Source organism: Labeo rohita, chromosome 24, assembly GCF_022985175.1.
Source record: "Labeo rohita strain BAU-BD-2019 chromosome 24, IGBB_LRoh.1.0, whole genome shotgun sequence".
NCBI lineage: Eukaryota > Metazoa > Chordata > Actinopteri > Cypriniformes > Cyprinidae > Labeo > Labeo rohita.
In genome coordinates, this window is record NC_066892.1 from 7,675,057 (window position 1) to 7,700,765 (window position 25,709).

The following is a 25,709-nucleotide window of genomic DNA, read 5'->3' on the forward strand; positions in this document are numbered from 1 at the left end:
GACTTAACAGTCATCTGTGATGCAAAACACTCATGCACGGCCTCCTTTTCTATCTGCCCATGAATAAACTGTCATACAGTCATGCAAGCAGTCAGTGTTTTGTCACATATATCTTCATAATTACATAATACATGTCACGGCTTCTTAATTTCTGCCTGGATTCTGATGGTTTTGTTGGTCTGCGGGTTTGATGGCTTTAGCAGCGCGAACAGCCAGCGACGTCTCCGCAGGGTCTCGGTCCGCGTGCGCGTGTGTGTGTTTGACAGGCAGGGGGCCACTATAAGCCCCTCTCAGGAGCCCAGGCTGATCTGGCTCAGCTAACGGGACAATCCTAAGTGCTCTCTCTCCCTCCCTGACCTCCCTCCTTCACTCTCCACAGTTACTTCGCTAGCAGCAAACTAATTAAGCCGAACAAGCTCGTATCGCCGGTGCCTCTGAGGTGAGATTTACGGAATAATCCTGCGCGGAGCGGCGCTCTCGCCGTGTGGCCCCGGCGTGCGGTCGTGCCGCGTGAAGCCGCGGGAAGACCATTGTCCTACCGCCCGCTATAATGCTAATTTATTCCCTATTGTGCTCTGATTACTCATAAACATACTCATATTGAGAGGCTTTTGTATCCAGCGGTGTCACAGCTCACTCTTTGTAGAGAGCATGTAAAGCTCTCATCTACATAATTAATCAGCACTCCAAATCCTCCTTTTCCATTGGGTTTTGTGATCTTAACACGGGACATAATCAGGGCAACATCTGTTTCGGTCTCATCAGCACAAAAGCAAGTGTTTTCAAATGTGGATGTGTCGAGAAAATGAACTTGGGTGTGTGTTTACGGTGTCACAGTATTGTCGTTCGGGCAGCTGACGTGATGTCTCACAGCAGGGACGGCAAAGTCCTGCAGAGTGATGATAAACTCTGTCTTAGAGTATTATAAATGGCATTTTCGGTAATTATTTCAGAATTATTATGTTTGTAGCTTTTATAGCCTCATCTTTAATGTTTTTTTGGCCTTGTCATCTTTTACTCATGCTAATGTTGTTCCAAAACCTATGACTTCTTTATGTGGAATACAAATGCAGAGCTTTGTGCAAGTGAATATGGGGCTATCAGGCTTTAAAAACAACAATAAAAGCATAAAATAGTCTCATGAAATAGTCTTATACATCTCATTTCATCTCATACAATAGAAAAAGACCTAAAGCACACATAAAAAGTCATTATTTGCCGAAAACCTCTAAAAAAAAGCGAAAAAGAAAATCTACAAAAAAAAATCCTCAATAAATAGATAATACACAATAAATAAACATAAAAATAACTTAATAAACATTAATAAAATGAAACACACATAAGTGTACAATTTATCATTATTATTACCATTATTGTTATTAAAAATATATTATTAATAAAATAATAATACCTATAGTATTGCTATTATTATTAATATTTATAAATAATATAAATAAATATTTAAATAAGTAAATACACACAAAAATGAATAAATGAATAAACATTAATAAAATAACAAATAAGTGTACTATTTGTTATTATTATAAACAAGCACATATAAATAATTAAATAAATATTATTATTAAAATAATAATACTTATTAAATAAACAAACATAAATTTACTATTGTTGTTGTTTTTGTTGTTACTATTATTATTATTAAAAACAAGCACACACCAATAATAAAAATAAATATTACTAATAAAATAATACCTACTATTATTGTTATTATTATTTATAAATAATAGAAATAAATATTTAAATAAGTAAATACACACAAAAATAAATGAATTAAAAACATTCATAAAATAATCATAAATACACAATTTAGTATTATTACTATTATTAAAAACAAGCACATACATAATACAAATAAATACTATTAATAAAATAATATTGATTATTATTCATATTTGTTTATATTTATAAATAATATAAATAAATATTTAAATAAGTTAATACACACAAGAAAAATAAATAAATACACTTTAAGAAAATAAAGAAACAAATGTACTATTTAATTATTAGTATTAAAACAAGCACACAAATAATAAAATAAATATGATTAATAATAAAAAAATATAATAATAATAATGCCTATTGTTTATAATAATAATAATAATTATTATTACTATTATTGTTGTTTTGTTGTTGTTATTTTCATAAATAATATAAATAAATATTTAAATAGGTACACAAAAATAAACATAAATGAATACATAAATACATAAATAAATTAATAAAACAAACATAAATGTTGTTTTTGCTAACGATATTATTATTAATATTAAAAACAAGCACACATAAATAATACAAATATTTTTATTAATAAATTGTTGCTATTATTATTATTATTATTATTATTATTATTATTCATAAACATAAATTAATATTTCAATAAGTAAATACACAAAAATAAATACATGAATAAACACGCATAAAAACAAACAAAAATGCACTATTTATTTTTGTTGTTGGTAATGTTATTATTAATAAAAACAAGCACACATAAATAATAAAAATAAATATTATTAATAAAATAATAATGTCTATCATTATTGTTATTATCACTATTATTTATATAAATAAATATTTAAATAACTAAATACAAACAAAAAAATATTATTAATATAAATAAATAATTATTATTATTTAAATATATCAATCATTCAATCAAACAATCTAGTAATTACTAATTTTCCAGTTGATTATTTACTGAATATTCTGTCGAAAATAAGATTATAAATGTTCCTTGCATCTTTTACATTTCTTTGGCATCAACAAGGAAATTAGGAAGACATTTTGCCCATTTTGCCCAACTGAAATACATTTTTCTATATATTTAATATACACTGGCATACATTTCTTCCAAATCTCATTTGCACTTGTGTGCAAGATGCATCACGGCACATCAATAACGTCAAACGTCATTGGTTTGTGCGCATCTCATGACCAATTTCAGCACATATGAATACAAGTGCGAATGAGCCACAGCGTAAAGGAAGATTTTATTTTCGTCAGACAAATAAGTATGGCTTCCAAAGACTTGGATAATGGATGCCTTTATAGCGCTTTTATGTAGCTGTTGTTGTTTTTTAATTGTTATTTTTGGAGCGTAATGGTCTAAACAGCAGCTCAGATATTGTGTAAAACATCATATGGGTGAGTAAATTTTTTCAACCGCTCTACAAAACAAGCAAGAAAGAAAAGAAAAGCACCTGTAAGTATCTGTGCATGTGCCAGGAGGCCTGTTTCCCATCATTGACCGCTTCCACGGTGGTATTGGCCAGACCGGCCACATCGCCCCCAGCGAACACCCACGGCTCACTAGTCTGCATGCTCTCTGGGTCCAGCTCAGGAAGCCCCCATCTGTTTAACCTGATGGGAGCCATGGCCTCCATCACTACAGAGAGAAAGAAAGAGAAAGCACCGATAAAGGAGAGGGTAAATTCATGAGACGAAAGAGGTAACATGGAAAAAGAGCTGCAGAAAAGGAAAAACCCGATAGACTGGAAATGGCATGAAAATAATACGAAGTCACCGACAAGACAAATGACGAGAGGTGTTTTTCCCCCCACCGGCGTTTCTTTTTCTTTTTGCGAGGTTAATGTAACATCTCCTGGTGCATTTCATTCACTGTTAGTAACGTTAGCGGGAAGATAGACTGTCAAACTGATCTACATTCTGAAATGACCACCCCTCCTCTCTCTTGAACACACACCATCCATCTTCTAAAGCCACGGCTGCTCGGCGTGGACCGCGTCCTACATTTATCAATGAAGAAAAGTCCAAATACAGATCTAAGGACAGGATGCCCAAGATTTATTGCACATTATGAGGATTACTATGGAGAACTGGAACTCCTCGCTCTCCTTATTGAGAAAAAAAGTCTGCTGTATATTGGACAATGTTACTAAATCACACATGACAGAATATCATCAGCCATGGAAAAATTACATCAACTCATGGTACTTTATACAACTCGAAATGATAAATAACATTATCAATTATCGCAATTACGTTCTAAGTATAATATATGTATTCTATATATAATATAATATAATGTAATATATTCTTTTTTTTTTATCAATTTCATATAATAATACAAATGTATTTTATATATAATAATACTATAATATAATATAATATAATATAACATATAATTAAATATAATATAATATATAAAGCACTAATTTAAACATAAACTAGAGATTTTAAATCCTCATTTGTATACCATGGCAGAAGACTCACTGTACTACGAATACATATTATATTATATTATATTATATTATATTATATTATATTATATTATATTATATTATATTATATTATTTTTACTATATTTAGATTTTTTATATTTCACATTTAGCTCTGATATGCATATACATTTTAATAAAGCAAAATATAAATATTTAGTATAGTAATAAATTATTGTATAGTGTTACCAAATAAATGACACACATATTATTACATTTTAATTACTTAATATAATAATACAAAATAAATGTCTAGATATATATGTAGAAATATACATGTATATAAATATATTAAATACATGTAAAATACACATATAATAATATAATATAATATAATATAATATAATATACATTGTAACAGAATTTACTTTACATTAATTTAATGTATTTATATTATTTATACACACACACATATATAGTTACATGTTTATTTTGTAGCATATTAATTATTAATAATAATAAAAATAATAATTAATTAATTTTAATATGTGTAAAATATAACATAATATAATATAATATAATATAATATTATTATAATTTAACAACAACCATCATTTCTTTTTTTCAATTACATGTAATTACACAAAAGAATTCTATTCTTATTATATCATATTATATTATATTATATTATATTACATTATATTACATTAAATGTAGAAATGAACTATACATTGTCCTTTAATATAAACATTGTCTATACATGTACACATTGTCCTTTTTAATATAAAAATACATATTATCTTTACATTTTCTATTATTATATTATGTTATATTAAAAATGTATATGCATATAAATATAATATAACAATAATCATAATTTCTTTTTATCAATTTCATATAATACAAACAAATTCTACATATAATATAATATAATATTATATTATATAATATAACATAATACCAACCATCATTTCTTTTTATAAACGTCACATAATAATACAAATTCTATATATTTATATTTATATTATTATATTATATTATATTTTATTATATTATATTATATCATATGATGCTTTCTGAAGGATGAGAATTTTTGAATATTAGTTTTAACAAACAGTCTAGATGCTCTGGCGACTGTTTAAACCAGAGGTGCTCAACCCTGGTCCTGGAGATCGACATTCCTGCAGAGTTCAGCTCCAATCCTGATCAAACACACCTGAACCAACTAATTAGGATCTGAAGGGGCGCTTGATAATTACAGACAGGTGTGTTTGATGAGGGTTGGAACTAAACTCTGCAGGAAGGTCGATCTCCAGGAACCGGGTTGAGCACCCCTGGTTTAAACCGTACATCAAAATCATTTACATCCTCTGTTCCATGATATGTCTCCTTTAATAACAGCCAGAAACCAGCATGCACAGCAACAATCAGATTTTCCCAACACTGAAAGTCAGAATTCTGTATAAACTCCAAATAGCAGCGCCCACCCAATACTTCTAAGTAAAAATAAATTGAGTTTTCCTCTTCCTCCTCATAACTAAGCTTTCGATTTTCTTGCGGGCGATTAAAGAGACCGGCTGAAGGGAAGTGATGTTAAGAACAAAGTTGTAATATCCTCCAGTGGGCTGGCAGGTCAGTTCAAAGACAGAGAAGAAGAAAGATTGGCTCCTACACTTGACACTGTGCCTGTAATCCTGATCGTCAACACTTTTTCATGCTCTTCTTCTCTATTATTTTTTCCCCTTTATCTCCATCTAATGTCTAGAGTTCTCTGCAATTGTCTAGACCTCTTCAACAGCCTCACTTATCCTATTTCAACACACACACACACACAGACGCTAACAGCGAGTTGTTTTTCTTTCTCTCCTGTCCGCTCTGGAGAGGTAGTAGAGTGTGTCAGGCCTCTCATAGCCCTCAGAGATCATTCTTAAGTAAAGCAGCAACTCTCTCTCGCTCTCTCTCTACCCATGGGCATTCTCCTCACTGACAGATGCAAATTGCAAGGGTCCATTAAGCAGAGGAATCCACACTGGATAAAGGAGAGGACGGGGATTGTGGACCAGCACACCAGGATAGTCATCATTCCATCAGAATGACTTCCCATTGGTCTCTGCTGCAATGGCACACATTTCAGTGTTAGTCAGTTGGTTTAACAAACTAAAGAGAAGGTTTACAGAAACATAAAACCATTTACTCACCCTCATGTGATTCTAAACCTGTATGTGATTATGCTTACTGTGGAACACAAAAGTAGATTTTTTAATTATACAGCCGGTACTGAATATTTAAAAATGTCCTGGTTCTTCCAAGCTTTATAATGGCAGTGAATGGGTGTTGAGATTTTATTTATCACACACAACTTTATAGAAAGTCCTTTTAAAGTAGTAGCTCACCCAAAAATTAAAATTACCCCATGATTTACTCACTTACAAGCCATCACAGGTGTACTTCCTTCTTTCAGTTGAATACAATCTGACTTATATTAGAAAATGTCCTGGCTCTTCCGAGCTTTATAATGGCAGTGAATGGGTGTTGAGATTTTGAATCCAATAAAGTGCATCCATCCATCATAAAAAGTACTCCACACATCGATGCATTTGTGTAAAAAACCCTGTATTTAAAAAAAAAAACAATAATAATAACCCAACTCTTCCAAACTTTATAATGGTTCTGAGGGGGTGTCAAGATTTTAAAGTCCAATAAAGTGCATCCATCCATCACAAAAAGTACTCCACATGGCTTGAGGGGTTAATAAAAGCCTTCTAAAGCGAATCGATGCGTTTGTGTAAAAAAAAAAAATCTGTATTTAAAAAAACTGTCTAGACTCTTACGAACTTTATAATGGCAGTGAATGGGTGCTGAGATTTTGAAGTCCAATAAAGTGCATTCACCCATCACAAAAAGTACTCCACATAGCGCGAGGGGTTAATAAAGGCCTTCTAAAGTGAATCGATGCATTTGTGTACAAAAAAAAATCTGTATTTAAAAAACTGTCCAGACTCTTCCGAACTTTATAATAGCAGTGAATGGGTGTTGAGACTTTGAAGTCCAACAAAGTTCATTCATCCATTATAAGAAGTACTCCACATGGCTCTGAATGGTTATTAAAGAGCTTCTAAAGTGAATCAATGCGTTTGTGTAAAAAAAATTGTCTATATCTAAAACTTTAGAAACCGCAATCTCGAAATCTATGAAATTAAAACAACACATACAGTTGAACTCAAAAGTTCTGCAAAATGTTAATTATTTCACCAAAATGAGAGGGATCACACACAATGCATAATATTTTTTATTTAGTGCTGACCTGAATATTTCACTTAAAAGACGTTTACATACAGTATAGTCCACAAGAGAAAACAATAGTTGAATTTATATAAATGATGAGAAGAAAAAAACATGCAATAAGAGCCAGGGGTGTAAACTTTTGAACAGAATGAAGAGGTGTTCATTTTTCTTATTTTGCCTAAATATCATATTTTTTAATTTAGTACTACCCTTCAGAAGCTGCAGGAGATACTACAAGTTTCCCAGAAGACGAAATAAGTTAAATTTACCCTGATCTTCAAATTTAAAAGTTTTCAACCCCTGGCTCTTAATGCATGTTTTTTTACTTCTGGAGCATCAGTGAGCGTTTGAACCTTCTGTAATAGTTGCATACAAAAATCCTTCAGTTGTCCTCAATGTGAAAAGATGGATCTCAAAATCATACAGTCATTGTTGGAAAGGGTTCAAATACAAAAAATGCTGAAGAAATTGTTGGACCTGAAGGATTTTTCCAACAACACGGTATTTCAGAATCAAGCGTATGTAAACTTTTGAACGGGGTCATTTTTATAAATTCAATTATTGTTTTCTCTTGTGGACTACATGTAAACATCTGTTATGTATGAAATATCTTATTCAGGTCAGTACTAAATAAAAAAAAAACATGTATTTTGTATGCCGCCTCTTATTTTGGTAAAATAATTAACATTTTGCAGATTCTGCAAGGTGTATGTAAACTTTTGACTTCAATTTTTCAGTGCTTGACACTCCCACACATTCATATTTAGACATGTTGCAAAACATCTGTTTAAATTTCACAAAAGAATCACAAAAGACTCATACGAGTTGGGAACAACATGAGGGTGAATAAAGACAATATTTTCAAGTATCCTCAATCTGTTCTAATTTGCTGGTTTTTAATATAAGAAAAATCAATGCATAAAGCCTTGTGTTTGACTGCGTCAAGCTCAAATGCAAGTTGCTGTTCAGTCTTGTGCCGGAGAAAGCAAGCAGCCTCATTACGGCTGATGGAGTGTGATTAATGGAATGCTGATGTTTGAATATTCGGCCGAGCGGGTGGGTGGGGGCGGAGCCTTGGCTGGAGTGACAGGAGCCGGATGCGGAACACTCCATCACAATCCAGCCTCTCTCCCCCACAAAGAAGAGATGGGGAAAAAGAAAATGGAAAGAAAAAACAGCCAAGTGTGGCGAGGGATCAAATCATCTGTTAGCTCCAGTGGGCAGGCCTGCTAGATTACCAGCCAACTTTTCTAGCCATGTCAGCTGTTCTGGTACCAGCCCTCGACGGCCGCGGCCAGACCAATCTGATGAGACACTTGAGTGGGCAAGTAATTCATATTTCCTAAATGAAAGAACACAGACGGAGAAAAAAAAAAACACCATCCCTCAGCATTTTTTGCAAAACTAAGGAAAGATACGGAGCGGACGGACAGACCTGGCTGTTGCTTGTTCTATAAAACGCAATATCTGCGATGTAGAAGTTCACTAAGATGACAAAAATAGAGTTCGAGATGAACATGGGCACGTCTGAACAAGACGTCTGATTCCATTAAACCGAAAGACGGCACAATCGCACAACAACCTCATCAAACACAATAACCTCGCTAAAATCTCTTTGCGAAATTACACTAGCTGGCTTTCGGTCAAGTACACTATTTCCTGCTCCTGCTAAGAGGTGATTTGGTGTGCTTTAATTAACCTTGTAGACTAATTGCTAATAATGATAACCCTCTCCTGCTGCGCAGACCTTTCCTGATGTTTAACATGTTCCGCAGATGCTGTGAGCAGGTCAGACATCGTACAATAGCGCTAATAATACTTACGAAACAACCGGAGGTGCTAAATTCAAGGTGAGGACAAACAACTTACATTACATGCAAGAAAATGAAGAAATTATAGGAGCAAAGAAGGGGGCAAATATTAAAGTCCATACAGGCATAATTGCATTGTGGTGATGTTTGCTGAATAAATATATTCAATAATGCTTAACCTAAACATAATGACAATCATATGTTTGTTTGTTTGTTTGTTTTTATATATAATAATTGCAACTATATTTGTATACTTATTTATTCATCATTAGCCAAAATGTATGCATTTAAACACACAATCATTATAATGTAATACATTCTTTAAAGATGTAAAGATGCATGAATAGGTTACAAAAGTTTCTTGTCATGAACATTTAATTCTGCACAGGCATGGAATTTATTTACAAAAGTTTGATTTTAATTGAAAATGTTTTGCAAATATGAGAACTCCATCAATACTATTAATCATAAACACTTAAAAAAACATTCCATGAGGAAATTAAGTTGGTTAATGACTGAAAAGAAGTCAAATTTTGGTCATTTTGGTTATTTTTTTTAAATGTATACTTCTATTCAGCAAAGATGCATTAAATGTATCAAAATTTACAGTAAAGACATTTACAATGTTACAAAAGATTTATATTTCAAATAAACAATATTCTTTTAAACTTTCTATTCATTGAAAACCTTGACAATCAAAAAAGAAAAATATATAAAAAATGGTCAGATCTTAAATAAAAGCCTGTTTCCACCACTGAATAAAAAACATTTAAAAGGTAATTGCAAATTTTTTATCTCACAATTCAGATTTTTTTTCTTGCAATTGCAGGTTTATATCGAAATCCTGACTTTTTTTCTCAATTGCGAGTTATAAAGTCAGAATTGCAAGATAAAACTCGCATTTGCAAGAAAAAGTCAGAATTGCGAGATATAAACTCAGAATTGTGAGATACAAACTCACAATTGTGAAATTATATCACGCAAATCTAAGAAAAATGTCAGAATTCTGAGATAAACTCGCAATTGCGAGAAAAAATAGGAATTGTGAGTTTTTGTCTCACGATTCTGACTTTATTTCTCACAACTGTGTTTTTATTGCACAATTTTAAAAAAAAAAAGTTCAGAATTGCAAGATACAAACTCGATGATGCGAGTTTTTCGAGTTTTTAATTGCATTCGAGTATCTTGCAATTCTGACTTTATTTCTCACAACTGCGAGTTTGTACCACGCCTTTCCAAGAAAAAAGTAAGAAAAAAGGTCAGAATTGTGAGAAAGTTAGAATTGAGAGATATAATATTGCAATTGCAAGAAAAAAGTCAGAATTGCGAGAAGGTCAGAACTGCAAGCTACAAATAAAACAGTTTTTATCGCATTCGAGTTTTTATCTTGCAATTCTGAATTTATTTCTCGCAACTGCGAGTTTGTATCATGCCTTTCCGAGAAAAAAAACAAGATCTGTGAGATACAAGCTCATATTTGTGAGAGAAAAAAAACCCCACTTTTTTCTTGCACTTGCAAATTTTTTCTCAGAATTGCGAGGTCTGAGAATCACACAATTCTGAGAAAAACCTTGCAATTGCAAGGAAAAAAAGTCATAGAAAAGCCAGACTTGCGGGAAAAAAGTCAGAATTGCGAGAAGAAAAGGTTAGAATTGCAAGGTATAAATAAAACAGTTTTTATCTTGCAATTCTGACTTTATAACTCGCAATTGAGTAAAAAAATCAGAATTGTCAGTTTGTATCACGCAATTCCAAGAAAAAAAGTCAGAAATGCGAGATATAAACTCGCAATTGCAAGAAAAAAAATCTGAATTGTGAGATAAAAATTTCTGAATTGTGAGATAAAAATTTGCAATTACCTTTTTAATGTTTTTTATTCAGTGGTGGAAACAGGCTTTTGCTTAAGATCTGACCATTTTTTATTTATTTTTCTTTTTGATTTTCAAGAATTTCTGATGAACACAAAATTTAAAAGAATATTGTTTATTCGAAATATAAATCTTTTGTAACATTATAAATGGCTTCACTGTAAATTTTGATACATTTAATGCATCTTTTCTGAATGGAAGTATACATAAAAAAAATAAAAATAAAAAATAAAAAAAAAATATATATATATATATATATATAATATACTATATTGAATAGCAAAATTAATCAAAATGACTTCTTTTCAGTCATTAACCAATTTAATTTCCTCATGGAATGTTTTTTTAAGTATTTATAATTAATAGTATTGATAGAGTTCCCATATTTGCAAAACTTTTCAATCACTTTTGATTTCAAAACATTTTTAATAAAATCAAACATTTTTAATAAAAATAAAACAAATAAAAGTCAGAATTGCGAAATATACACTCGCATTTGCGAGAAAAAACATTCAGAATTGTGAGTTTGTATCACATAATTTTGAGAAAAAATAAAGTCAAAATTGTGAGATATAAACTCTCAAGTGCGAGAAAAAAGTCAGAATTGCGAGATTAAATCTCACAATTGCGAGAAAAAAAAAATCTGAATCGCAAGATACAAATAAATTACATTTTTATCGCATTCAGGTTTTTAATCTTGCAATTCTGATTTTATTTCTTGCAATTGCGAGTTTGTATCATGTAATTCTGAAAAAAAAACATGCAATTTCTGGGAAAAATGACACCAGAATTGTGAGAAAAAACTCAGAATTGGTAGATATAAACTTGCAATTGCAAGAAAAAAATATTCAGAATTGCAAGATACAAACTTGCATTTGTGAAAAAAAAAGCAGAATTGCACATTTGTATTACGCAATTCAGAGAAAAAAAAGTTGCAATTCCCTTACCAGTGGTGGAAACGGGCTCTGATTTTTATGTATTTTAATTTATGTATTATGTATCAATTGCAGAATTTTACGGTACATAAAAAGCACATACCGGTTGTTGAAACAGCGGGTTTTAGTTTGAGATAATTTGTGCTGTTACTGCAGGCTGGTCAGTGAGTAAACTCATAGCGTGGGTGGGATGAATCTCATTATGGTGAATTCATGTCACCTCCAGTCAGCTCTGGACACTACAGTCTCTCTGTGACATTACACCTTGTTTTTTTAATGCAACCCTAATTGAAAATCATAGCGGGTCTGCCCTTTAGCAGCCTGATCTAATTAGTGGACTTCAAAATCATGTCAGAAAAGTTCTGCTCTGTCACCAGCCCTGAACACGTAAACTGCAGCCCACCAATAATTAGCAGGTCTGCCGATTATAGTTATTAAATGATTGAATTGTAACAATTTATATTATTAATCAGCTGTTAACTGAGATCATTTAACTACTTGAATGACATGCTGTGATCACAAGTACCTGACCACATCCATCAGAGCTAGAGAATAACCAGATGGAAACCCCAAGCTTCAGTTTACCAGAGGAATTACACTAAAATTTGTCAGAAGAGAATCAAAAAACAAGTACAGTAATTAACATTTGTAATAAATGCAGTGCATTTCACACACTGCTATTGGTCACAGTTCAGGGACTTGGCGAACAGATAATTATACGGTTGAAATGAAGATGGTGACTCCGACGCTGGTGACTCTCACTCTAATGGACAAGCGGGCTCTCTCTTCACCCTGTAATCACGTCACTAAGACCGTCCAGGAATAATTTTGAGATGTAACTGTGCGGTAATGACTTGCGTTTGCTCCCGGAGGGCTGACTGCAGGAGCTCAATGCTAATCTATTCACACTCTGTTTTAAGACGATTTCCATTTGTTAACAGCATAAAACTCATTCAAAGCCATTCATCACCACACCAACATCAAAGACAAACACATACAATCGAAAAGCCATTAAAACAACACACCAGTTAAAAAAAAATAAAGAATAATTCATTTAAAAATAAAATTACAAATATACATAGAGACGAAGAATTTAAAATATAAATTAAAATAAAAAATAAAATTTGTGATATAAAGTTATATAACGCTAAAAACTGTGTGATATTAAAAACAAATTAAGTCAAAATTGTAAGATATAACATCACAATTGCTAGAAATAAAGTAAAAACTATGATATACAAATATAAAGTCACAATGATGAGAAATAAGGTAACATTTTGATACATAAATGTGTAATTGTGAGATATAGTTACAATTATGAGAAACTGTGATATAGTAGTACTACTTTTTTAACTATGAGGTGGAAAAAACCCTAATATGTTTACATTAATATTTCAATGTAAATGAAATCAGATCTCTTTATTATCATTATGTGTTGATGACTTAACATGTACCATATACAAATTGTAAATTAATTAACCAGTAATGTATTCTGTTTGAATTAATTTTAATATTTTATGATACTGTACATTAACTTAATTAATATTATCATTTTATATTAAAATTATTATATGTAATATAATTTTACATTATGCAACAATATTATAAGAAAGCAAAAAAATCATGTTTTAATATAAATTAAAATATAGCTGTCATTATATAATGTAATAATGATTAAAGAAGGTTATTTATATTTTAAATAAATATATTATATATTATTAATGTTATTAATAAATAAAGCTATTCTTATTATCAGCATTAGTGCAATTATATCCGACTAGTAATGTGTTTTGTTGTAATGAGTTAAAATATTTTAATAATATAATATAATATATGAAAGCAAAAAAAAAGCATTTTAATGTAAATTAAATTATAGCTGTCATTATATAATGTGTTAATGATTAAAGAAAGTTATTTATATATTTTTTTAAAATATACATTGTTATTAATAAATGAAGTTATTAATATTATCAGCATAAGTGCAATTACATCTGACCAGTAATGTGTTTTGTTGTAATGAGTTAAAATATTTTAATTAATTTAATAATAATATAATATAATATAATATAACTGTCATTATATAATGTGTTAATGATTAAAGAACGTTATTTATGTTTTTTTTTATTTAATTAATAATAAAATAATAAAGTTATTAATACTACCAGCATAAATGCAATTATATCCGACCAGTAATGTTTGTTGTAATGTTTAAACATTTTAATTTAATTCATAATATAATATAATATAATATGAAAGCAAAAAAAAATCACAGTTTAATGTAAATGAAATTATAGCTGTCATTATATAATGTTAATAATTAAAGAAAGTTATTAATATTTTTTAAAAATATACATTGTTATTAATAAATTAAGTTAATAATATTATCAGCATAAACCCAATTATATCCGACTAGTAATGTTTGTTGTAATAAGTTAAAATATTTTAATTTAATTAATACAATATAATATAATATAATATAATATAATATAATATAATATAATATAATATAATATAATATAATATAATATAATATAATATAATATAATATAATATAATTTAATATGTCTTAAATATATGTGTGTATATGATGGTTGATATTTAAACACCAACTACTGATTTCCAGACTGTCTGTGATAAAGAGAAAGTATATTAGCGGGGGACTGGGATGCTTGGTCAAATTTACCCTTGTACACTTCACTACTTAATCAGAGAACACTGCTGTTGCAAGACAGCCAAGCTAATTCAACCTAAATCAAATGAATAAATCCCTGAAACAACACCAACAACATGGGCCTCATCCATTTGAAAATGGCAGCCGTTCAGAGCGCTGATGGGTTTACTTACAGCATAATGAGCTTGAGTCCAACCCACAGACACTGTGCAGAATCACTAAATTTACTGTGAGACATCAGGCCTGTTCCAAAACATAGTGACTATTCCCTACATAGGAAGAAGCATTTTGACTAAAATTACACCTGCTAAATGATTACAAATGCTCTGCATATTTTAAACTCTAATTATTCTTGAGGAATAATTACATTTTGGAGGAGTTGAGTTCATTTGCAAGAAGGAACATAAAATACCTGCAGGGTCGTTCATCAGAGAACCGAAAGCACTGATGATGTAGTCGGCCTTCAGTCGTATGATCTGCTCCTCGTCCTCCACCCACTGACCCGACTCTGTTTGCTCTGTTCGGCAGAACTCCATCCCGTGGACCCTGCCTGCCTTTAGCAACACCTCGCGTGGAGAGAGGAAGGGCAGGAACTCACATTTCTCCTCCTTGGCCAGCTCCATCTAAACACAGCATAAAGACTCCAATTCACATAAATGGTCTAAGGCCCTAAAACAAAGAGAATTCACATACAAATGCTTGCAAAAAACATGCAATGTATATGCAGTGAAAATATGAAATATGCAATGAAATGCGATTGAAATAATTATCTTTGCATGATGCTTATGGTTTTACTTACAGTACTATTTTTTAAGCATGCAGTATACAGTGCATGCTGCAACATGCAGTGAGTTAGTATGAACTTAGCCTAGCCTAGGGTGAATTTCTCTAATAATGTCATGCTGGAGCAACAGTTTGAAGAGAATGTTGCTGAGCAAATTAGTTAAACTTAGTTAGCTGTTGACATGTTAATTGCTAGATAACTGAACAACAATACACATAATGGTACAGGCATTTGAAAGCATCCTAACCGCCCCTGTAGTAGTAAAAAATGCACATTTGGAGTGTGTTGGTCAAACAAATATTTCTGTGGTATAAAATAATATAAAATATAAAATAAAATAAAATAAAATAAAATAAAATAAAATAAAGCAAAATAAATAAAAATAAATCTGCCTTATTTATTTAAACAATAAATAAAGATATTTGAAGGTAACCTAACGACCCATTCAGTAGTGTGACGATCAGTCAAATATATCTGTGGTCAGAATAAAAAAAATAAATCTGCCTTTTTTATTTAAATAATAAATAAAGATATTTGAAGGTAACTTAACCACCCATTCAGTACTGAGAAATGCACATTTAGAGTGTATTGGTCAAACAAATATATCTGTATTCACAATAAAATAAAATAAAATAAAATAAAATAAAATAAAATAACATAAAATAAAATAAAATAAAATAAAATATGCCTTTTTTATTTAAATAATAAATAAAGATATTTGAAAGTAACTTAACCACCCATTCATTACTGAGAAATGCACATTTAGAGTGTATTGGTCAAACAAATATATCTGTATTCACAATAAAATAAAATAAAATAAAATAAAATAAAATAAAATAAAATAAAATAAAATAAAATAAAATAAAATAAAATAAAATAAAATAAAATAAAATAAAATAAATATGCCTTTTTTATTTAAATAATAAATAAAGATATTTGAAAGTAACTTAACCACCCATTCATTACTGAGAAATGCACATTTAGAGTGTGTTGGTCAAACAAATATATCTGTATTCACAATAAAATAAAATAAAATAAAATAAAATATAATAAAATATGCCTTATTTATTTAAATAATAAATAAAGACATTTGAAGTTAACAACACATAAGCACTGAGAAATGTACATTTAGACCGTGTTGGTCAAACAAATATATCTGTGGTCAAAACAAAACTAAATAAAAATAAAATAAAATAAAATAAAATAAAATAAAATAAAATAAAATAAAATAAAATAAAATAAAAAAATAAAAGCATCTGCCTTTTTTATTTAAATATTAAATACATTTATCTGAAGATAACTTAACCACCCATTCAGTGCTGAGAAATGCACACTTAACAGTCCATCGGCCATACATTTGCTTCTTATATATTCTTAAACGTACATTATTGTTCATAAGTTTGGGATTAGTAGGAATTTTTCACATTTTTGAAAGAAACCTCTAAAATAAAATGAAACAAAATGAAACAAAAGCTGCCTTATTTATTTAATTAATAAAAATAATAATAATTGAAGGTAACTTAACGTCTTTAGTACTCAGATATGCACACTTATAGTGCATCGACCAAATATTTGCATTTTGAAAACCTTTTTTCAGGATTCTCTGATGAACAAAAGTTCAAAACAAACACCATTTTTTAACCAGATGTTTTTTTGTAACCTTATGTGCCTTCACTCTCACTTTTTTGTCAACTTAATGCATCCTTGCTGAACATAATGTATTTATTTATTTGTTTGTTTTTTTCTTTGTTTTTCTAAGTGTACTTATACGGATAGCTCACAACAACAAAAAAAAAATCTGTCATCGTTACTCAACATCATGTCTTTCTTATCCAGCATGAACACAATAGAGTATATTTTGAAAGTCAACAGGGTCAAAGAGAAAACTTGCTTTGTAAGGACTAAAAAAAAAACCAGACATTTTTATTATTTTGTGTTTTACAGGGAAAAAAAACTGAAAAAAGCAAATGAAGACAGTGTTTTTATTTTTGGATGAACTATTCCTTTTCTGCTCTTAAAACTGAACAAGTGCGAGGTTCGCGCACATAACAACAACCAGCAAAGGTCACGTCTTTTATCCGGCCCTGAGATAATGAAGCGCGTGATTATGAGAGCGTTGTACCTCGTTAAAAAACATCAAGTGCGACTCGGCTCGGTGAAAGCACATCAGAAAGTTTACAGAAAATTCTCTCTGATTACTAAAAAAAAAAGAAATAGATGAAAAGCGCGGCTGAATCACCTAAAAGAAGCCCACTGGCTTCACGGAGGGGGCAAGTGGGAGGAATGTAGTCGTGCGGTGACAATTCTATTTTCTTATTACTACGTTTCCATAAATTGTCTCAGTTCACGTCAATGCACAATCGAGCGCTCCGTTCTGATTATGCACGCCTACAGGAGTCTTAAACTTAATATAGCTTATAAACAGCTTTAATGAGTTGAAGTTGATGGCGGCCGTATTAGGCGAGCGTCTTCACTGGAGAGTGTAAACAGATGTGAATAATTACTGCACTTTACCGTACTTTATCCTAATGTGGTGGGCGATGTGAAGAACAATGTGTGAATCAGACTTAAAGGTGAAGTGTGTAATTTTTTCAGTGCTAAAGTAGTTTCTAATTTCACTTTAATGCACATAGACAACTACTGCAGAGAGGCAAACTGCTGCTTTGCTCTGGCTCGACCAATAGTGTGAGTTTGGGGGCGGGGCTATGTGTTTAAAAAACTTTATACAGTGCACACTGGCATTGCATTTTGTACTTTTGTGCACTTCAAAAATAACAACATGAACAAGTGTATGTCCTAGCAGTGTCTCAAAAACATAATGGTAAAAAAAATAAGTTCCCGCAGTACATCTGACGCACATATTTCACAGCTTTGTCTAAATGGAGCTGATCATGACACGTTTAGCCGGCTGGCATCATTACCAGAGTGGAAGCGGGTATATAGCTCACCAGAGAGCCCTGTGTGTGAGTAGGACAATTGACAGTAATCTCCCCCTGAAAGCAAAGGCAAGTCTGCAATAAATGAGAGTGGAAAGGCTTAGGAGCGGTGTCAGTGGTCTAGAGAGAGAGGACACTCTCACAGAGCTCTTCATAAATCTCTGCTTCACACTTCTCTCACACCAAATATTAATAAGCCTCACTCTGCTGCCTGATGTTGACTCTCTTTCTCTCACTTCCTGACTCTTCTCGACTTTCTGCCTTCTTGGTCTTCTCCTACTTGTAATCTTTTTTTCCTCTAGTCCTAGAAGAACAAATGAATTCAAAACAAACTTTAAATTTAAAGGTTCTACTTAGAACATTCAAAAAAGTTTCCAAAAGCATTTCTATAGTTTCTATGTATCTTCTATAAAAGAAATGGATTATTTTCTTGATGTCTATGCATTTAATGCATGCATGTAAATAATAATAGTAATTTTGGGTTATAATATGTAATATCTAATATTTGTAAATAAATACATTGCTAATAAAAAACAGTGGTTCCTGGTTACAAATAAATGGTTTTAAATAAATGGTTTAAAAAACTGTGGTTCTGGATATTCACGTTTCATTTAATAAATAAATTTAATTGCATATCAGGGAATGAGATCAGGTTCTTTTTAAACTGTGGTCACAAAGTCAGTGGGAAAAAAAAAAATAAACAACAAAACAAAAAACTATTTTAAAAAAGCTGACAAAATTGGTTAAAAACAACAAAATAAACATAACACACACATACACACACACACACAAACGTATTTAATTCATTGCAATAATTTTCCAATTCTGGTCACAAAGTCAGTCTGTGGAAAAAAGTTAAAAGAAAAATGTCAAACAAAGAATAAACAAAAAAACACACACACACACACACACACACACAGAGTGATCAAAAAGAAAGCCTTTAAGAAAGTTGAAAGAAAATAGTCAAAAGCAAAAAAAATAAACACACACACACACACACACACACACACACACAAAACTTATTTATTTCAATAATTTTGGTCACAAACTGAGTCTGCGGAAAAGTTGAAAGAAAAAATTGTCATACAAAAAATAAACAACATATACACATACACACACACACACACAATGAAACAAAAAAGCAGACTTATTTTTTTCAAAACTGTAGTCACGAAGAAAGCCTTTAGGAATGTTAAAAAGAAAAAACGGTCAAAACCAAACCACAAAATCAAACAAAACCAAACAAAACAAAACCAAAAAAAAAAAAAGTCAAACAAACAAACAAACAAAAACACACACACACAAACACAAAACAAAAATAAAATGAAACATGAAAGCAAACTTATTTTTTCAAAACTGTGGTAACAAAGAAAGCCTTTGGGAAAGTTAAAAGAAAAATTGGTCAAAAACAAAACATAAAACAAAACGAAAATAAACAAAAAAGCTGACTTATTTATTTATTGCAATAATTTTCAAACTTTGGTCACAAAGTCAGTCTGTGGATGTAACAAGAAGAAAAATGTAAACAAAATGTAACAAGAAAGCAACAGACTTATTTTTTTAAAACTGTGGTCACAAAGAAAGCCTTTGGGAAAGATAAAAGAAAAAAATGGTCAAAACTAAACCAAAACCAAACAAAAGTCACAAAGTTAGTCTGTGAAAAAGTTAAAAGAAAAATGTCAAAAAAAAAACAACCAAACAAAACACACACAAAATAATAACAAAATGAAACATGAAAGCAGACTTATTTTTTTAAAACTGTGGTCACAAAGAAAGCCTTTGGGAAAGTGAAAAAAAAAAAATGGTCAAAACCAAAAAACAAAACAAAAACAAATAAAAAGCTGACATTTATTTGTTGTAATAATTTTCAAATATTGGTCAAAAACACAAAACAAAATTTAACAAAACAAAATCAAAACAAAACAAAAGCAAATAAAAAAGCTGACATTTATTTGTTGCAGTTTCAAACGTTGGTCACAAAGTCAGTCAGTGTGGAAAAGTTAAAAGAAAAAATGGTCAAAAACAAAAAATAAACATACACACACACAAACACACACAAAGTGAAACAAGAAAGCAGACCTATATTTTAAAAACTGTGGTCAGAAAGAAAGCCTTTGGAAAAGTTAAAAAAATTGGTCAAAAACAAAATACAACATAACAAAACAAAAACAAATAAAAAAAGCAGACTTATTTATTTGTCGCAGTAACTTTCAAATATTGGTCACAAAGTCAATCTGTGGAAAAGTTCAAAGAAAAAATTGTCAAAAAAATAAAAATAAAAATAACACATACCAAACCTTATTTATTTATTTCAATAATTTTAACATTTTGGTCACAAAGTTTAAAGAAAAATTTGTCAAACAAAATATAACACACGCACAATTAAACAATAAAGCAGACAAACAAAACACACACACACACAAACATGAAAGCAGACTTATTTTTTTTTAAACTGTAATCACAAGAAAGCTTTTGGGAAAGTAAAAAGAAAAATTGGTCAAAAACATAAAATTAAACAAAACAAAACAAAACAGAAAGCAAAACACACACACAAAAAAACAAACAAAAAAAAAACTTTTTTATTTATTGCAATAATTTCCATAACTGTGGTCATAAAGAAAGCTTTTGGGGAAGTTAATAGAAAAATTGGTCAAAAATAATAAATAATAAAGGAAGAGGGATCATCATGGAGGTCTGTGGCATTAAAAAGTTTGATCTCTGGCATTGACAACAAAATATCAAACCAAATGTTCAAACAAATGATGCAGCAACCTTTACTTTCAAGCATATATTTAGTTTTTTTTTTTCTGATATCATCTCACATTCATTTTATGTCTGAATCCTCACCTCCTCAGGAACCGCTCGTATGTTGGTGAATCCCTTCCTGAAGACAACAAACACATGGCGGGCGCCACAGCGCAGGGCAGAAGTAGCGCAGTCGAAGGCCGTGTCTCCAGCGCCCAGAACAATCACAGTACCACGCAGCTCCGGCAGCGCAGAGCGACAACTACACATCCCTGAAATCCAAGAATGAAGAGGAGGAGAACAAAAAAGAGTGAAAAAGAGAAAAAAAAAAGAATTCTGCCTATAGAACAATTCTCACTTAACAGCTCAGCAGACGCTTGTTCGTAAAGCGCTGTAAAATTGCATCTCGAATCCTCACAGCACGTCACTATCAAATTATCCTTCTTCTACGAAAGCCTGGTTCACCTCATCTGTCTTTGTTTTTTTTTACAATTTCATATTTTTCCAGAAATGTCCTTGTATTAGTCATTTCATACTTCACATCTGTTGCGGTCCTGCTTTTATTTTTAGAGTGGCTGCACCTATATTGAATGCGATCAGTTGGCCCAATTTACTTTCTAATATAAAAATAGCAAAAATAATACATATACATCAATTTTAAAGCTCTGCAATATTTTGTCTCAAATGCTTGTAAAGTTTCAGATGTTCCTATTTCATTAAATCCTTGGCCAACTGCCTTAATGCAGCGAGTTGAAGTAAGCGCAGAACGGCACATTGGATTAAGATTCATTCATTACTGAGGTTTTATTCATTCAATCAAGTTCTTTCCTCAAAATTTCCATTTTCATTTGATTCTGATGCCAATATTGTGAGTCTAAACCCCTATTAATCTGGGGAGCAGGAACAAAAACTTCTCATCTTTCTTTCTGTTCTTTTCGATTACTCAGATATACCTTTAGAAACCGCAATTATACCTGGCATCGCGGACTATAAAATGCAGCATTTTCAGTCTCCACCTCTTCTTCAAAGTATGCCAATGAATAAGTATATCATGGTTGAAGCCAACACGAGAACAAACACGATTATCTTCAGAAAGTCCCATCATGAGTAAAACATCATGCCAATGTTTATAACGATGATTACCTCTCATAATTATGAAAGTTTATAATTACAGTACAATGCATAATGGCACTAAATAATTACAATATGCATCATACTTCAAGGCATTTCAGAGAATACATATCCAAAAAACTTTATGACAACAACAGCAACAGAAACTGTTGGTACTTTTTTTTTGTTAGCAAGGAACATTTGTTACAGTAAATATAATTAAAAGAACTTGGACTCATGCGGTCCTTATATGTGGTGCTTCAAGAAACTTTAAATCATCAGGTGTGACTTTGTGACAGGCAGATATTTTAGGTTGTTCACCTGGTTTACTGGCTTTCGCAACGAGAGGAAGAAAATCTTTCGACGTGTAGAAACCCTGCTCTGTTGAGAGGCCATCAAAGAGCTTGTGTCTGTTAGCTTGAGGCAGACCTGCAACAAATCAGACAGACATGAGAAAAAAAAAAACGTTTCTTTAACATATGCTCCTAGTGTTATTATTATGCACAATTCATCAGTGTAAAGTCTGTCATTATGACTTTAAATAAATGAATCACAACAAAATAATTTTATTATAATTATTTAAATATTTAAATTTACGATAAACTTATTTATATATTTATTTTATTATTTAATAATTATTATTAATATTTATTTAATAATTGTTATTATTGTTATTGATTTATTAATTATTATTATTATTATTATTATTTTATTATTAATAATGAATACATTATTTGTATATAATTTCTAAATTATTTTTTCAAATATATATATATATATATATATATATATATAATTGGAATTTCTTTATTTTTAATTTAATAATTTTACTAATAATAAATCATTTGTTTTACTATATTCAGCAATAATAACAATAATTAATAATAATGAATTAACTATTAATAAAATACTAATATTATTTTAATATTAATATTTATTAATTATTAATATTATTAATAATTACTAAATGTAATTGCAAAATAAATATTTATATGTATTTAATTAAATAATATTTATAATAATTTTATTACAATTATTTAAATAATTATAACAACTTATATTTTCTTTATTTTTTATTTAATAATTGCATTATAATTAATTAGTTTATTACATCTGTCAATAATAAATTATTTAAATGTTTAAATTTAATGTATATAGTTATGATTTAATAATATTTGATTAATAATAAATTAATTGATATTTAATTATATTTAGTAATATGATTACTCTCTCTGTGTCTATATACAGCGTCTGCTAAATGACTAAATGTGTGTGTGTGTATATATATATATATATATATATACAGTATAAAATATATTTCTAATAAATTATTTCTTTTTTTATTTAATAATTGTATTATTTATATATACTCACATATACATATACATATATATATATATATATATATATGACGTAAGTATGTGTGTGTGTATATATAATACAATTATTATTGTATATAATTATAATTGATTTATATATATATATATATATATATATATATAAATCAATTATAATTATTTAAATATTTAAATTATATTTCTAATAAATTATAATAATAAATCTAATACATTTCTTTTTTTTAATTATTTTTTTAAATAATGAATTTGTTTTAATTTTTTTTATATATATTATTTATTAGTATTTTATTAATAATTGATTCATATTTCATTATATTTAGTAACTTCTATGTATTCATTAAACTACTAATCTAATATATATATATATATATATATATATGTACACACACACACACACACACAATTTTACATTACATAGGTTCCATTTATATATCTCATTTGTATAACAAATCACAATAATAGGTATCTGGGGTAATGAGGTAGATGAAATCTCAAATCCGCAGATACGCATTCCAATTTCTATTCCCTCCGTATGTTGACTTCTTCCTGCCTGTAATGTCTATTGTGCATCAGCTGCCCTTCCGAATGTTTGCCACTGTTTAGTGTCATTAACATCATTACACATAATCACACATAATGTAATCTTGGTGGTTTCAGTGGGAGCGATGTTTAGACATCAGCGTCAGGCCTCCGATGCCTCAAAACCCACAATTATCATCCGTTCTAAAGAAGCCCGGACAAAGTGAGTTCTGAAAATCTCTCAATCTTCCGGGCGTAATATCTAAATCGGGACACGCAAGCGAGACTTCGTTGTTTTGCGTGGTTTAAATGCAGTGAACGCCGCAGCCCGTCCAAGGCACGTTTGCTTCTTAATAAGATAAAACTCTTTGGCAGAGATCAGAGCATTTGCGAGAAATGTAACGTGAGAAGTTCACGAGATGGAAAGCAGAAGACAGTGGTAATGAGGCACTAAGTGATTGAGAGATGGAAGACTGGGGTGTTGCTGTCAGAACCAATCAGCTGCATACAGTCAAAGTGATTGCAAGGAAATGCATTACAACATGCATCAACACCTTCGTTTGCTCAATTCAAACAAGCCTTTAGTAAACGCACAGAGCCTTTTTACACCCTTGGAAAGTATCACGTTAAACTACGAAAAGCAGAAAATAGTGTTGCTCAGATTTTAACAGCATCCTGTGGTGTATCATCCAGGTATCCGACAGGACCTCTCCACCCACCGTTCTCGGATTCATCCGCTCCGTCTGGCTTAAAAAGGCAAGGGCAGAGAGGTGAAAGCACACAGCATGATTTAAAAAGTTTAACTCGTTATTAATGAAACTGGTCATTAAATCATACAATAATTAGACGCCCACCTCTCATCAGACACATCTCCACAAGTCGTCAATAACACGGCAATTACCACGTTTTTAAAGTTAACCTTCACCAAACAAGCCAGCGTGTGGCCTGCGAGTAACTGCTAGCACCAATAACCAGCCTGTTTTCCTCTCGAACTGTGTTCGCACTGCTGATTCTGTTTTACAGAACAGTCTTCTGGCTGTCTTCTACTGTATATTTCAACATAACATTTTTATATGAAACGCTTTACGTGGCGGTAACCTGCTTCATTCAGGTTTTCTAAGTACCCTTCACTGATTGCATATTTCCAACTGGACCAATTCTCACTATTAACTAGTTGCTTATTACTGTTTATACAACAGTTCTTTCTGTGCCTCAAATCTGATTGGCTAAGAGTCTTTTGCAGGAATGTGATATTCTAGTGATAACAGCACTCCAACCGCTTCACCGTTTGTATCACTCCGCTTGTAGTATTTCTCACAGGAAGTGTCAAGGCAGACACCCAAATACACTAGAATTTTATAAATAAGACTGTTTTTGTGCCAAGGAAAGAAGTTTTAAGAGTTTTTAATTTTTTAGACTTCAAATAAGCAGTTTGTTAATAAAGGTAACTTCCACGTTTTTCAAAAATGTGAGCTCCAGGGTATCCAAACT

At 30.6% G+C, this 25,709-nt stretch overlaps 1 protein-coding gene across 2 annotated transcripts in view; it reads right to left on the bottom strand.

The window, feature by feature from the left end:
- dpyda.1 (dihydropyrimidine dehydrogenase a, tandem duplicate 1) overlaps positions 1-25,709 on the bottom strand; it is a 249,959-nt gene that overhangs the window by 132,538 nt on the left and 91,712 nt on the right. For both annotated transcript variants that reach the window (XR_007825666.1, XM_051098672.1), the window contains exons 9-12: positions 22,663-22,770; positions 21,334-21,503; positions 15,179-15,389; positions 3,219-3,403 (exon numbers count right to left, since the gene is read on the bottom strand). Coding sequence is in view for 1 of the 2 variants with exons in the window: in XM_051098672.1 (XP_050954629.1) it covers positions 3,219-3,403; positions 15,179-15,389; positions 21,334-21,503; positions 22,663-22,770 (674 nt within the window). In the remaining variant the exon portion in view is untranslated. The remainder of the gene's footprint in view (positions 1-3,218; positions 3,404-15,178; positions 15,390-21,333; positions 21,504-22,662; positions 22,771-25,709) is intronic.